General features: G+C 40.4%; 1 protein-coding gene across 12 annotated transcripts in view; it reads left to right on the top strand.

Annotated features, from left to right (window-relative positions):
* The window catches only part of PCNT (pericentrin), a 101,139-nt gene that overhangs the window by 71,192 nt on the left and 16,700 nt on the right, over nucleotides 1-13,247 (top strand). For 10 of the 12 annotated variants that reach the window (XM_041124574.1, XM_041124572.1, XM_041124564.1 and 7 more), the window contains 8 exons: nucleotides 1,903-2,406; nucleotides 3,319-3,424; nucleotides 3,868-4,022; nucleotides 9,006-9,203; nucleotides 9,474-9,647; nucleotides 10,277-10,472; nucleotides 11,153-11,366; nucleotides 12,087-12,237. In XM_041124574.1, coding sequence (XP_040980508.1) covers nucleotides 1,903-2,406; nucleotides 3,319-3,424; nucleotides 3,868-4,022; nucleotides 9,006-9,203; nucleotides 9,474-9,647; nucleotides 10,277-10,472; nucleotides 11,153-11,366; nucleotides 12,087-12,237 — 1,698 coding nt within the window. The remainder of the gene's footprint in view (nucleotides 1-1,902; nucleotides 2,407-3,318; nucleotides 3,425-3,867; nucleotides 4,023-9,005; nucleotides 9,204-9,473; nucleotides 9,648-10,276; nucleotides 10,473-11,152; nucleotides 11,367-12,086; nucleotides 12,238-13,247) is intronic. The other 2 variants (XM_041124573.1, XM_041124566.1) reach the window with 1 other exon arrangement.

Genomic DNA, 13,247 nt, shown 5'->3' with positions numbered 1-13,247 from the left:
GATTGAAGGAAAAACCACCCAAGAACTGTCAAACTGTGTATGTGGCCTGGGATGTGTAGACCTTGGATTGCAGGGAGCTGGGCAGGTATGCTTTGCAAAAGCTCTGCTGTCTGGCAAGGTTCCTTTGCAGAAAGATTATTCTAGTCCTGTTAAACATTCCTCGGGATGATGGTGGTAAAAAGGGCAGCAAGGAGGGAAAACAGATCCCTCTTAAAGCAGTGGGTGGGCCAGCTTGGGAGTGGGCTTTGAGAGGATTCAGTGCCTGGGGCACTGAAGATGGAAAACGTGGAGGGAGCAAGACAGCCAGACCTTCTGTGTAAGTTATGGAGGCATTAGAAGAGAAGCTGCAGCTTGGCATGCTCAATATATGTTCTGGAGTCTTCCTCCTGCCACAGAAGAGGCACAGCCTTTGCCATGAGCACACCTGTGCCTACTTTTCCCTTAGGTGTTTCTATATTAATGGCATCAGTAAGCCCTGGAATTATAGTGAGTGGGGCAGTAGCCTTAGGGTTCCTTAATCACTTGGTGATGGCACACTGGATCCCTGAGGTTATAAGGATGACGGTAAAGGTATTTTCATGATGCGGTTCTGAGGTGTTCCATTTGGATGTCAGCCTCCAGGTGGAGCGAGTAACAGGTTTAGAGGGTGAAAGACAGGAAGAAGGTTTGACTTCTTGACTTCTGGAGCAAGCAGAAGTTAGCACTTGTTAGCACTTGGGACTTGTTGAAGCAGTGGCTCTGCAACAGCAGCCTTCCCGTGGTGTCTGTGACACACCTCCTTGTTGAAAAGAGTGTTAAGGTGATAGAAAAGGAACAATAGCTTCAAGAGGCCTTGGGAACAGAAAAATTTTATATACAAATGCTGACTAAATGAGAGCCCTTGTAGCAAGGTAGGCAGGGATGTATCTGCATACTCGGTGGCATGGTATTGATATTATTCAGATGTCTCTGCAGTTTGAAGGTGGAAGTCTAGCCTTGGCCTGGTCAGTGACCATGCCCTCACACTATGGGAAAGATGCTGGAAAGGTTCTGTGGCCATTCGGATACTCAAGCCCTCAGGCTGGATGGACACCTTTTGTGTCTATGTTAGCTGTGTTTCCCTGTTGGCCTCTGTCAGAGGTGGTGTTTGGGTAGAAAGACTTCAGTCTGACCTAGTGTATCTGGTTTTACAGAGTCAGAGTTTGAGAAATGATCTGCAGTGTTGCTGATCAGCAGAGACCTAAGTCTGTTGTTTGGTGCTTGGAAAAATAAAAAATAAAAATGGGTAGAGTACCCCTGTGGGAACAGGACACTAAAAGGTACAAGTATGGCCTTACCAAAATTTAGGATAAAACGCATTGGTATGTATGGCTGCTGTGCGTCTCACGTGATGGGACATGTGAATCCACGTTGCTCTTCCCTCCAGTGACTAGAAGTGGATTGCCGACAGTTTCTCCTGCGTTGAAATGGCAGGCACAGGAACCATCTGTAGTCTTCTTAACCATTTTTTTTCCTGGTGTCCTGGGTCAGGAATTAAGCTTTAAGATAGTTCAGGAGATTTGTCCAGTTAGGAAAGCAACAGGTTTTGATTTGTATTTATTTGAAAGTAGGAAGATTATCTACACAGCTACAAGGATTACCCTTTTTTCCTGATCCATACAAAAGTCAGATCCGCATAAATACATTTGCTTATTTGCACAGATAATTATTTGTTTTTCCTCCTATTGATGATATGCTTGTTAAATGCCTGGTTAGCTGGCATATAAAATATGCTAAAATGTCAGATCATTTTTACATAAAACCTGGGAATAACAGTAGATAAGACTACTAAATCTGGGAAGATCTTTTTAAATGCATGTTTTTCAGTTTGTAAAATAATATTTAAATTCCATTAAACAATTAATATGTGTTATTTAATTGTAGGAAAAAGGTGAAGTTATGTTTGACTTGACAACTCACAATATAAATCCAAAAACTCAGATTAAGCAATCACAAGAAAATATCTTGACTCAGGAATTGGACACAATCAACAACTCTGAAGAGGAGCAAGATTTGAAAAAGCATTGCCAGCAAATGTTGGAAATTCATCAAACTCCTGATTCTCCAAAACACACTTTGAAAGACTTCCAGAATTTCATTGCAGGTATGGCTTCATGGGGCTCACCTGAGATTGTGAGAAAGCAAGATACAAGCATGGATCTTCAACCAGTGCTTCAGCTGACTCCCTTTTCGGAAGTTGAAAGCACAGATTTTGAACTGATGCACACCAGGTCATCCGTTCAAGAAGATAATTCTGTATTGCTGGGATATTCTAACCTGTATGAAAATGACAGTGAGGAAGCAGCAGTGGGAGTAGATAGAAAATCCCCAGCTTTTTCTGAAAGCACCTACTCTATTGATGATGACCAAGATATGGAAAAGATTTTGGTAAGTGATATTTCATGTCTGATTTCATTCTAATTAAACAAGACTGCTCAGCTGTGTCCCCCTCGGATCATTGTTGGGCCATTGGCTCCAAGTAGTAGAAACTTACACACGGAGACGGGTAGGTCCAGTAACATTTTGGACATACGATTGTTAGTTCATCTCTCACTGTTGTATGGTGGAGCAAATTCTGGCCTGTATTAAAACACTGTTTACCACTGCTTCTCATAATTGAAAACAGTCTTCCAAAACCTAAAACTGAGCGATAAGCTGGTTACAGCAGGCTTTGCATCCTGCATGTCTACACGCTGCTGATGTGGTGTCATTGCTTTTGTGCTCTCAGAAGATTTGTTGAGAGGACTCTTCAAATCCTGGTACTTTTGCAGTGATGCTACATGGAAGTAACTGATAAATTTGTGATAATACTTCATGTGCAAGTAATTGAGCTAAAACCTGTAAAACTTTTTTGCTACCATGGTATTCAGTTTACTGTAACAGTTCTCCACTTAGGAATATCTGTCATTGAGCATTAGAAGAGACTGTTTCCAAATTGGAGAAGAGAGGTTTTTCTTTTTAATGCAAATATTTTGTATATTTGTGTCTGTATCATTTCACAGGAAGATAAACTCCGTACTTCAGAAAATTAATCTTCGGTTGTATATTTTTGTGCCTTGAATGGCAGTTAATTATAAATGCATATCTGTTTCTTAAGACTATTGAAAGGGAAAAAAAAATGAGATGGACTGGGTTCCAAAGAGCACCAATGTGGCATTCATCATGGTATTTGCCATCTCTAACACTATGATCAAGTAGGCATTTGCTAAATTCTGCATTAGTAACAAAAGTTGTTATAAATGCAGAATAGTCTACAGCTGGATTCAGAAAGCTACACTAATGTGAAAAATTATTTCCAAGCAGATGAGAGAAGCTGATAATCTGACTTTAACCCCTTCCGATTTACAAGATGATGTAAGATCAAGAGCATCTGCCATAGATATGATGAGCGATGGATATGGCAGCAGTAAGTTTAACTTTGTACATTCCTTTCACCTTTTGTTAACTTTGGTATAAAAATGTTATAATGTTTCCACTTTCTCCCATTTGCTTTTAATGTAGATCTTTTATTTGAAAGCTATGCCTTTCTCAGCTGGTTCTTTGTTTAGTAAGACTTGTATATTTGTGCTAGTGGAAGTCTGCTTTTACCTTTTCATCTTTATATACTGAAAAAAAGGCATGGGGTTTTAGTGAGTCCCAACTTAGCATGGGAGAAAGTCTTGTAGTTAAAGGCAATGTACAACCTTTTTACTTGTTTAAGTTAGTTGAGATCTCAACCAACTAACTTCAGCTGACCCTGCATTCATACTAGCAGAAGAAATCAGGGTTATTTTGCAAGCAGTTATGCTGGTTTCAAGTTCTTTTCATCTTTGTAACACTTGTGGGGGTGGGGGCTATCTCTTTCTTCAGATACCAGCTCAAATTTGGCAGCAAAACTAAAACAGGAGCTACAAACATCAGACCACCTAGATGCTAGTTTCATGGCTTATCTGCGGTACCGTGGAATATTTCCGGATATTATGGAATCAAAGAGAGAAAAGGAAATACTTTCACCACAGCTGAAGGTAATATATGATTAATATAAACATACCAGGAAATTAAAACTGAAACAGCAAAAATGAACTGTTGATATAAAATAGAGTTAGCTGCTACCTTTACACTGTAAACTGTTCTGCAATGGTTTAAACTTCAAGTTGATTATGGTTGTTGAGTCATTTTTGCATCTTTCCTGTGACAAATCTACTGACATTTGTCTTGCTAGTACTTGCTAGAATTGAAAAAGTTTTGCTAGGACAGCACTGGTGATGTTCCAGAATGTGGTGGTACAAGGACTGATTGATCTGATGTATGGGTTTGTCTTGGAGGCTTTACAGAAAGCTGTTTCATAAATAAGCATAGCTAGCTGACATTGTGCTCTCCTGCCTATTCTTATCATTGTGATATGATGGAGACCTGTGTAAACACCACTGCAAGGTGTGGAGGGATCTTCCAGAGTCAGTTCAAGGAGCATTAAGAATATACAGTAGACTGAGCAGCGATTGCTTCTTCTAGTCAGTAAGGCAAGCTTAAGAAAGTATACACCTGGGACTCTTTGATTTGGTGCTGCAGCTGAGTAAGCTCTCAGGCATTCCAGGAATTCCAGCAGGTGTAAGGGAGAAATTCAGTGCTCCAAATCACCTCATCTATGAGGCTGGTGAGAAGTACATGGGTAAGTGCAGTAGGCTACATGGAGTTTGAATACTAGAAGAAACTTGAGTAATAAGAAACTGGAAGAAATATACTTCCTAGAAAATGAATGCAGCCTCCTAAAATGTTTAGCAGATTCTTTCAGCTTGCTCAGCAAAATGAAGGAAGATCTGTGCAATGAAGGAAGGCTATGTAAGGGGATGGTAAGCCTAAATTCAAACTCAAGCTGACACAAGTAACTCATGAGATGGAGACTGGACCTTCATCTCTCCTCAAGGCAGAAAGAAGAACCTTCCCCCATTCTCTGAAGTGCCCCTTCATAATAGACATGATGCTCTGGGGTTGGACAATGAAGAGCATGTTGAGTAAACTGACATGATCCAAGAAAAGCCAACCATGCAAAGTTGAAGCAACCAATTGCATTAGAACCAATGTCACCAGAAAAGCATGTGAAGTATTAGCAATTGGAGATTCCTTAGTAAGACGCACTGAAGCACCCATTTTTCATCCAGACAATTTCTCTAGAGAAGTTTGCTGCTGTCATGGTTTAACCCCAGCCAGCAACTAAGCACCATGCAGCTGCTCACTCACTGCCCTCCCCCCCACAGTGGGATGGGGGAGGAAATCAGGAAAAGTAGTAAAACTTGTGGGTTGAGATAAGAATGGTTTAATAGAACAGAAAAGAAGAAACTAATAATGATAATGATAGCACTAATAAAATGACAGCAGTAATAATAAAAGGATTGGAATATACAAATGAAGCACAGTGCAGTTGCTCACCACCTGCCGATCGATGCCCAGTTAGTCCCCGAGCGGCGATCCCCCTACCCCCCCCCCAGTTTATATACTGGGCATGACATCACATGGTATGGAATACCCCTTTGGCTACTTTGGGTCAGCTGCCCTGGCTGTGTCCTCTCCCAGCTTCTTGTGTCTCTCCAGCCTTCTCGCTGGCTGGGCATGAGAAGCTGAAAAATCCTTGACTTTAGACTAAACATTACTTAGCAACAACTGAAAACATCAGTGTTATCAACATTCTTCTCATACCTAACTCAAAACCAGCACTGTACTAGCTACTAGGAAGACAATTAACTATCCCAGCTGAAACCAGGACAGCTGCCTACCAGGTGCTTGTATTTGTGACATCACTGAAATGCTGCCAAGCCTGGTGAACCCTACAGATTATTGTCTGCTCCACGTAGAGTTTAACAATACTGTAACAAGGCAATTTGGAACCATCAAAAGAGACTATATATCCCTCGGATGAATGTTAAAAGGATTGGGATCACAGGTGGTATTCTCCTCTATCCTCCCAGTCAGAGGAAGGGGTCCAGGAGGGAGGACATGAACAGGTGAATGCCTGGCTGTGTAGCTGATGCTATACTCAAGGTTTTGGTTTCTGTGATCATGGATGTACATTTGAGAAGCTGCATCTGTTGGGAGCTGATGGAATTCACCTGACCAAGTGGGACAAGAGTGTCTTTACCAATAAGCTGGCCAAACCTATAAGGAGAGCTTTAAATTAGACTTGGCGGAAGAAGGGGATGGAGTTTTGAGCAACAGAGAAGAGCCAGGGGCTGCTGATGTGTATTAGGAACCAACAGGGAAACACCTATGAAATGCCTCAAAGAAACTGGGCCTTGTTCCTCCAAAAAGGTGACACAGTTGACAGCCCAAGTGAAGTGCCTCTATACCAATGTACGTATAGCATGGGTAACAAACAGGAGGAGTTGGGAGTCACCGTGCAGCTGGAAAGCTACAGTCTAATTGCTATCACTGAAACTTGGTGGGGCAAGTCACACGATTGGAATGATGCAATTGACGGTTATAAACTGTTCAGAAGAGACAGGCAAGGAAGGAGAAACAGCTGTTTCTCTCTCTCTAAAAAAAAAAAAATTTAAAAGGATTGATGGTACAGAGCAGTCTTTGAAAAACAGTAGAGTCAGGATGCAAGCATTCATTTGTTTAAGGGATTTGTGGATGGGACTCCCTGGGAAACTGCCCTCAGGGATGAAGGAGCAGAACAGAACTGGCAGCTATCTAAGGACATCTTTCTTAGGGTGCCAGAGCTTTTGGTTCCCATGTGTAAGAAATCAGGCAAGGAAGGCAGGAGACGAGCATGGCTGAGTAAGGACCCCCTGAGCGAACTGAAGTGTAAGAAGGAAATGCACAGGCAGTGGAACCAGGGATATGTAACCTGGGAAGAATATAGGGACACTGCCAGGATGTGCAGGAATGGGATCGGGAAAGCTGAGGCACAGTTGGAGGGGAATTTGGCAAGGAATATATGCAAGTTTGTAGATGACACCAAGCTGAGTGGTGCAGTTGATTCACCTGAGGGAAGGGATGCAATCCAGAGGCACCTGGACAGGCTGGAGGAATGGGCCCATGTGAACCTCATGAGGTCCAACAAGGCCAAGTGCAAGGTCTTGCACCTGGGTCGGGGCAAGCCCGGTATCAACACAGGCTCGGGGATGAAGGGATTGAGAGCAGTCCTGCGGAGAAGGACTTGGGTGTACTGGTGGATGAAAAGCTGGACATGAACTGGCAATGTGCACTTGTAGCCCAGAAGGCCAACTGTATCCTGGGCTGCATCCAAAGCAGAGTGGCCAGCAGGTCGAGGGAGTGGGTTCAGCCCCTCTACTCTGCTCTCATGAGACCCCACCTGCAGTACTGCATCCAGCTCTGGGGTCCTCAGCACAGGAAAGACATGGACCTACTAGAGTGGGCCCAGAGGAGGCCACAAAAATGATCAGAGGGATGGAACACCTCTCCTATGGAGAGAGGCTGAGGAAGTTTGTGGTTGTTCAGCCTGGAGGAGAGAAGGCTCCAGGGAGACCTTATTGTGGCCTTTCAGTATATAAAGAAGGCTTATAAAAAAGATGGAGAAGGGCTTTTTACCAGGGCCTGCAGTGCCAAGAGAAGGAGCAACAGTTTTAAACTGAAAGAGGGTAGATTTAGATTGGACATAAGTAAGACATTCTTTACGATGAGGGTGGTGAGACACTGGAACAGGTTGCCCAGAGAAGCTGTGGATGCCCCATCCCTGGAAGTGTTCAGAATTAGGTTGGACGAGGCTTTGAGCAACCTGATGTAATGAAAGATGTCCCTACACCTGTGGCAGGGGGGTTTGATGAGATGATCTTTAAAGGTCCCTTCCAACCCAAACTATTCTATGATTCTGTATCTAAAAAAATTAATAATTCTCAAAAGCATAGTTTCATAGACTTCATGGAAGAGGTGAATTTCATTTTATCTTAAGAAACGGAGGATTTTTCAGTTTAGTTTCTTTTGTGGCTCATCAATCTAGATTTTACTGGCTGTAAGATCTGAGTGCATGTTCCAATACTGAATGTTTAGTTTGAACACTTTACTGTGCTTCTGTTGTTAATATTTACTAAAGGTTTTCATCATTTGTCATTGGTTCGTGAAGTTACTGCTATTTTGATTCCAGTGACAGAAAAGCAACTCAAGTTGGTTCAGAAGTTAAGTCACTCAAAGTTCAAAGAAAGAATACCAAGAGTTAAAGAAAAGTACTCCATATTGTTGTTGTCGAAGTGAGTAGCAATGAGAAACAGCTCTGCATCGAGGCTGGGATGTTTTTTTGATGAGATGTATGTAGAAAAGGACTTAAATCTAGTGACCTTCCTTGAAAAGAGACCAGGAAACATCTGTGCGTGATGTAATAGTTTGTGAACAGGGAATTTATTTAAAAGAGATTATTTTGCCTGACAATGTCAGAGGAAACAATTTCCACTGTGTAAATTATTAAGACTGATTATTTTGGGAGATGTTATTTGTACATAATCTGCTAAATTAAACCAAGGTTGTCTAAACACATAATTCAGTTTTCTCGCATCACTGGGGTTTAGTAACATGGCTTCAGACTTGATGGAATTTAATTTATTCCCAGAAAAGTTAGCTAAATAGTTCAGAAACAGCAAAGGTAAAATACTGTCCTTTGGCTTAATTGCATATTAGTATATTGATGTACACAGCAATAAGATGTGCTGGCTGAGGCTGCCATTTGTACTTAACATTGTGAATGCAGTATTTAAGAATACAGTGGCTGCTGTATTCTTAAATATTGTCCTCAGTTGTTAGGAGATGAAAATTCTTAGGTAACTCTTGGCTCACTCTGTGTGTGTGTATGTGTATATGTATATGTGTATTCTTAGTTTATTAAGCTTACCAAGTAGCAGGGCAGACCTGCATGCCTTTATCTGTATCACAGCCTTGGACAGGTGCCGCCTTCTTTTTATTGTCTAGTGCTATTCTGTCCTACTCTTACACTGTCAGGATGCTGATGCATCTTTCCTAATATTATGCCTTATCTTTTTTTTTTTTTTTCTCCTTCTCAGACTGTGCTGAAGATGGTGTATGAGGAGAGCCGCAAAATACTGGCTTTGTCAGAATGTCCCTTTAGTTTTAGGGAGCTGAAAAATGTTCATCAGACCAGAGCAGCAATGGAGGGATGGCAGAACGAGGGCTTAGCCTTGCTGGATGCTATACAGTCGCTGAAAGATTACCTAAGCAAGGTGGCAGATAGAGGAGATAAGGTATGACAATAAAAATACCCTTTAAAGCAAGGTACCCTGTTTTTTATATATATAGAAATGTATATTGTTATGTAGCTAGTGTGTGTGTGTGTATATATATATGTATGAGGAGCAAGGGACTTTCTGAGATTTGAACAGGCCTCTTTAAACACCTTTGGTCTGCTTAAATTAAAAGATAGGTATACTCTTACACAGTAGTGATATGAAAGACAGTGGGTTAGAGATTGAGAGAGATGCCATTTTTAAAAAAAAAATAATTATTTTTAACAGGAATTTTCAGGTATTGCTGCTGACTGGAGAGGAGAACTTCTGCAAGCAGTACAGAGTGTGTTTGAGAAGGAGAGAAATGTGTTGCAAATTGACTTGAAGTCTCACTTCTCCAATCCTGGGTCTGGTGATGAAGGTTCGTTAGTGGAAAAACTGGAGTATATCATGAAACAACAAGTAAGAAATCATCTTAAAGTGTTATGCGTATAAATCACTTCTTTTATTCCCTCATATTTTTTAAGGTTTTTCCAGTTTTATTACTTTCATTGTTAAATCTTAGCTTCTGCGTTAATTCAGATTGTGTGGGATCAGTAGGTTTTTATAGTCTATGTTTTGGTACCATTTTTTTCAAACTTTGTATGTTGTGTTACAAAACCTATTGGTTATTTTAGCTGGCATACAGAAAGATTGTGATAGCGTAAAGGAAATGTCTGATGAAAAGGGAAGGAGGGGAAGAATTCTATCTAGAGCTTCACAGACCTCTCTTGCAAAGGGTATACATTGAGCTAACTCTGAATCTGGGATTTTTTGCTGATAATATTTAGTTTTTATGTTCTGACCAGATGGTTTGTAGTAACTATTATGTATAAACTATTACTAATACCTATTATTCTATTTGGAAGCTAGTGACTTGGGGTTTTTCTTTGTTACTTAATGTTAACATTTTGCATTAATATGAAGCATGAACTTAGTCACTTGAAGTGCCTCCGTATAAAACTTGTACTGCAAGGGTTTCTCTAGGGTTTATTTTTGTAGAAAATATGGGAATAGCTTTGTAGATTTAATAGGACTTTGTTCATTTTCAGGAGGAACAGAGGCAGATGGTTGTAGAGCACCTTTTCTCCTCAGACCGGAATAGCTTGCTCTCTGAAATACAGGACCTCCGAGCTCAGCTACGCATGACACATCTTCAGAACCAGGAGAAGCTACAGCAGTTACAGGAAACCCTTACCAATGCAGAAGATCATGGGAGCAAACAAGAACACCACCTTCGGAGGAAAGGTAGTAATCACCAAGTTCTTGTTATCTGGTCTTCTATGTCAGTTCTTTCCTTTTTTGCCTAGAAGATAAAAGGCAAAAAAAGATTGTTTTGCAAAGAAGCAGATGCTGTACAATTATTCAGTTTTACTAATGCACTCAGGTTCCCTACAGTTTTAGCAGAGGAAGGAATTCTAGGAATACTTCTTTCTAATATTAGTAGTTAAGAAAAATCTGTGAAAAGCAAAGAAGTTTTAAAATAACCCAAAGCAATAGAACTGAAGGGTGACTCTGTTAAGTAGTGTGTATGTGTAGAAAACCTGTCAAGGATAGTAAAATACCCTTGTTGGTTTTCAGGAAATTCTTTACATATATATATATATATATATATTTGCTAGGAAATGGATGGGTTTGCTTAATGAGGTTTAGAATCCATTAGTAACAGGTTACAGTATATTACAGTAGCTCTCAGTCTCACTTGGCTTTCATGTTCTTCTCACTTTGCCTGGTCCACTAGCAGCAGATCTGTAGCGTGTATGTGCATCTTTCTGCTGATTCAACTAATGTTTGAAAAGAAATGAATTCTCCAGACAAGAACACTTTAATATAGCTGATTTTTTCCCCCCTATTTGGACTAGTGTAAGTGATAACATAATGTCAAGTTCTCTGTAATACAAGTAACTGTTAACATTTTCTTATCCTAGTTGAATTACTAGAATATAAGCTTCAGCAGGAAAAATCTATTGTGAGTGACTTACACAGCACCCTGTCTGAGGAGCAGAAGAGAGCCTCTGAAACATGTGATCTCTTGAATCAAGAAAAAGCAGCCCTGAAATCAGAGCTTTATGAAAGTAAGCAAGAGAATGAAAGGCTGCAGAAATCCCTAGAAGAGCTTAGGAGGGAAATAAGCCAGTTATGGTGAGAAGTAGATTTATTATTTTATTTTATTTATCAACAGGTCTGAAAGAGCTTTATACTCATTGGATCCACAAATGGCTTAGCACTTGGAAACACAAGGAAGAAAACTAACCTCTCTCACTTCTCATTGATATGTTAATTTTTCTTTACTAACTGCTTAAATTTATTTATTCTTCAATTCAAATTTGCATATTTACCTTTTCTGTAGCCTTGACTGAGAAGGTTGTGGAAACAAGTGCATATTGTATGGGTGTATTAAAAGTGAACAGACTAGATCCCTGTATCCCTGATGCACCCCACTCCTGCAGCTTTTGTCTTAGTCTTTTGGTTGGTACTTCTGTTTGCCTGTCATCTTGTGTGTGGGTTTTTTTTTTCCTTCCACCCCTTCTCCTTCCCACTTATTCCTAGTGTATGCCAATGTTTTTCTTTCCTCTCACAGGACAACAGTTATGCTCTGCCAGGATAGATAACTTCTCCCTATCTCTTAATTGTTACTGAATAGAGCAATTCTAGCTTTGCTTGCAGGGAGGTAAATATTTTCAGATGCTAAATAGCTGTGACTTGAAAACTGACTCTCTTTAGAAGGAGCAGAGGCCACCTTAAAGAAAAAAGTCAACAAGACTAATTCACAAAAAGTAACCCAAAAATGTCTGTCTTGCGTTGCTGGTGAAGGATGTTCTGTTCTGAACATAGATAGAAGTGTTGTTTTGAACTTTGCAGTTTTGAATTGGAAAAAAAAGAAAAAGATTTGACAGCTGCACATGAAGACTTGCAGAGTGAACGTCTGAAGGAAACAGAGCTACAAGGTTTGTTTGAGGAACAACAGCTTCAGCATAAGAAAGCAGAAGGTGAAAAGACAAAAGCCTTGGAGGTAATGCCCTACATCTCAATGCTTCAGTTTACCTCCCTTGGTGCATGAAGTTAGCTTACAGGTTATTTTTGCAGTCCTTTTCATGTCCCGTGTTTTTTTTGTTTAATAACTGTTTAAAAAACCCCCAAACTTCTAATGAATGTGCATAGCATTTACTTTGTTTTCATAGAATTAAAGCTTTCAGTTGCCCTCCTTAATTACACATGCAGAAATAAGCAAAAACGCTTTCACATTTCACATTTTCACTAGTTTTGTACTGGCCCTTGCTGTGTAGGGAGAGCCAGATTCTACAATGGTGTAACTGCACCCTTTATTCCAGAGCAAATGCGCTATGAGGATGTGATGTGTATGATCAACTGAGATTATAAAGAAAACCACCCAGTGATACATATGCTTGGCAGAGAGTAACTGGAGGCTTTCCAATGTAACTTGTATTTTTGGAGGTTAACCAAAGTCTTTTTTTCCCTTTTTTCTAAATTGGACAGAAAATAAATGAACAGCTTTCTCTGATACTGTGATAGCAATGACTCAGTTCTTGTAAAAGGCCTACAGTGACTGGAAAAGGAAGAAGATTTAACATAAACCTTTTTTTAAACTTAGAAACCAAATCCAAAATCTATCTGCTAACTCCAAACCAATCCTAGTTAAATGCCCTAAGTGAGGAAACACAATTCGGACTCTATTTCCTTGTAGTCTGGCCTCTCACATTATCTTTCTGGTAGGTGTTCAGGTTTATGGGTGGGTTTTGTTTGTTGGGATTTTTGTTACTACTTGCATGGTAGGACATGGTGCCAACATCCTCCATCTTTTAAAAAAGCCACTTGTGCAGGGAAGGCAGGGACCATATTAGCCAAGGCAAAGAGAAAAGTGCAGGTGTAGTTGTGCAACAGATTATACCATTCACAGTTCACACTGCTGCAGTCTTGCATTCCCAAATTGTCCCTTGAAGCCCTACTACAGAAAGCTGATGCCACTTAGCATCTGACCTGGCTTTCTAGGAGATCAGAGGA

This window comes from Aquila chrysaetos, chromosome 6 (genome assembly GCF_900496995.4).
Source record: "Aquila chrysaetos chrysaetos chromosome 6, bAquChr1.4, whole genome shotgun sequence".
Classification (NCBI taxonomy): Eukaryota; Metazoa; Chordata; class Aves; order Accipitriformes; family Accipitridae; genus Aquila; species Aquila chrysaetos.
The sequence above is the reverse complement of the archived record's forward strand: the minus strand, read 5'-3'. Positions and strand labels throughout refer to the sequence as shown.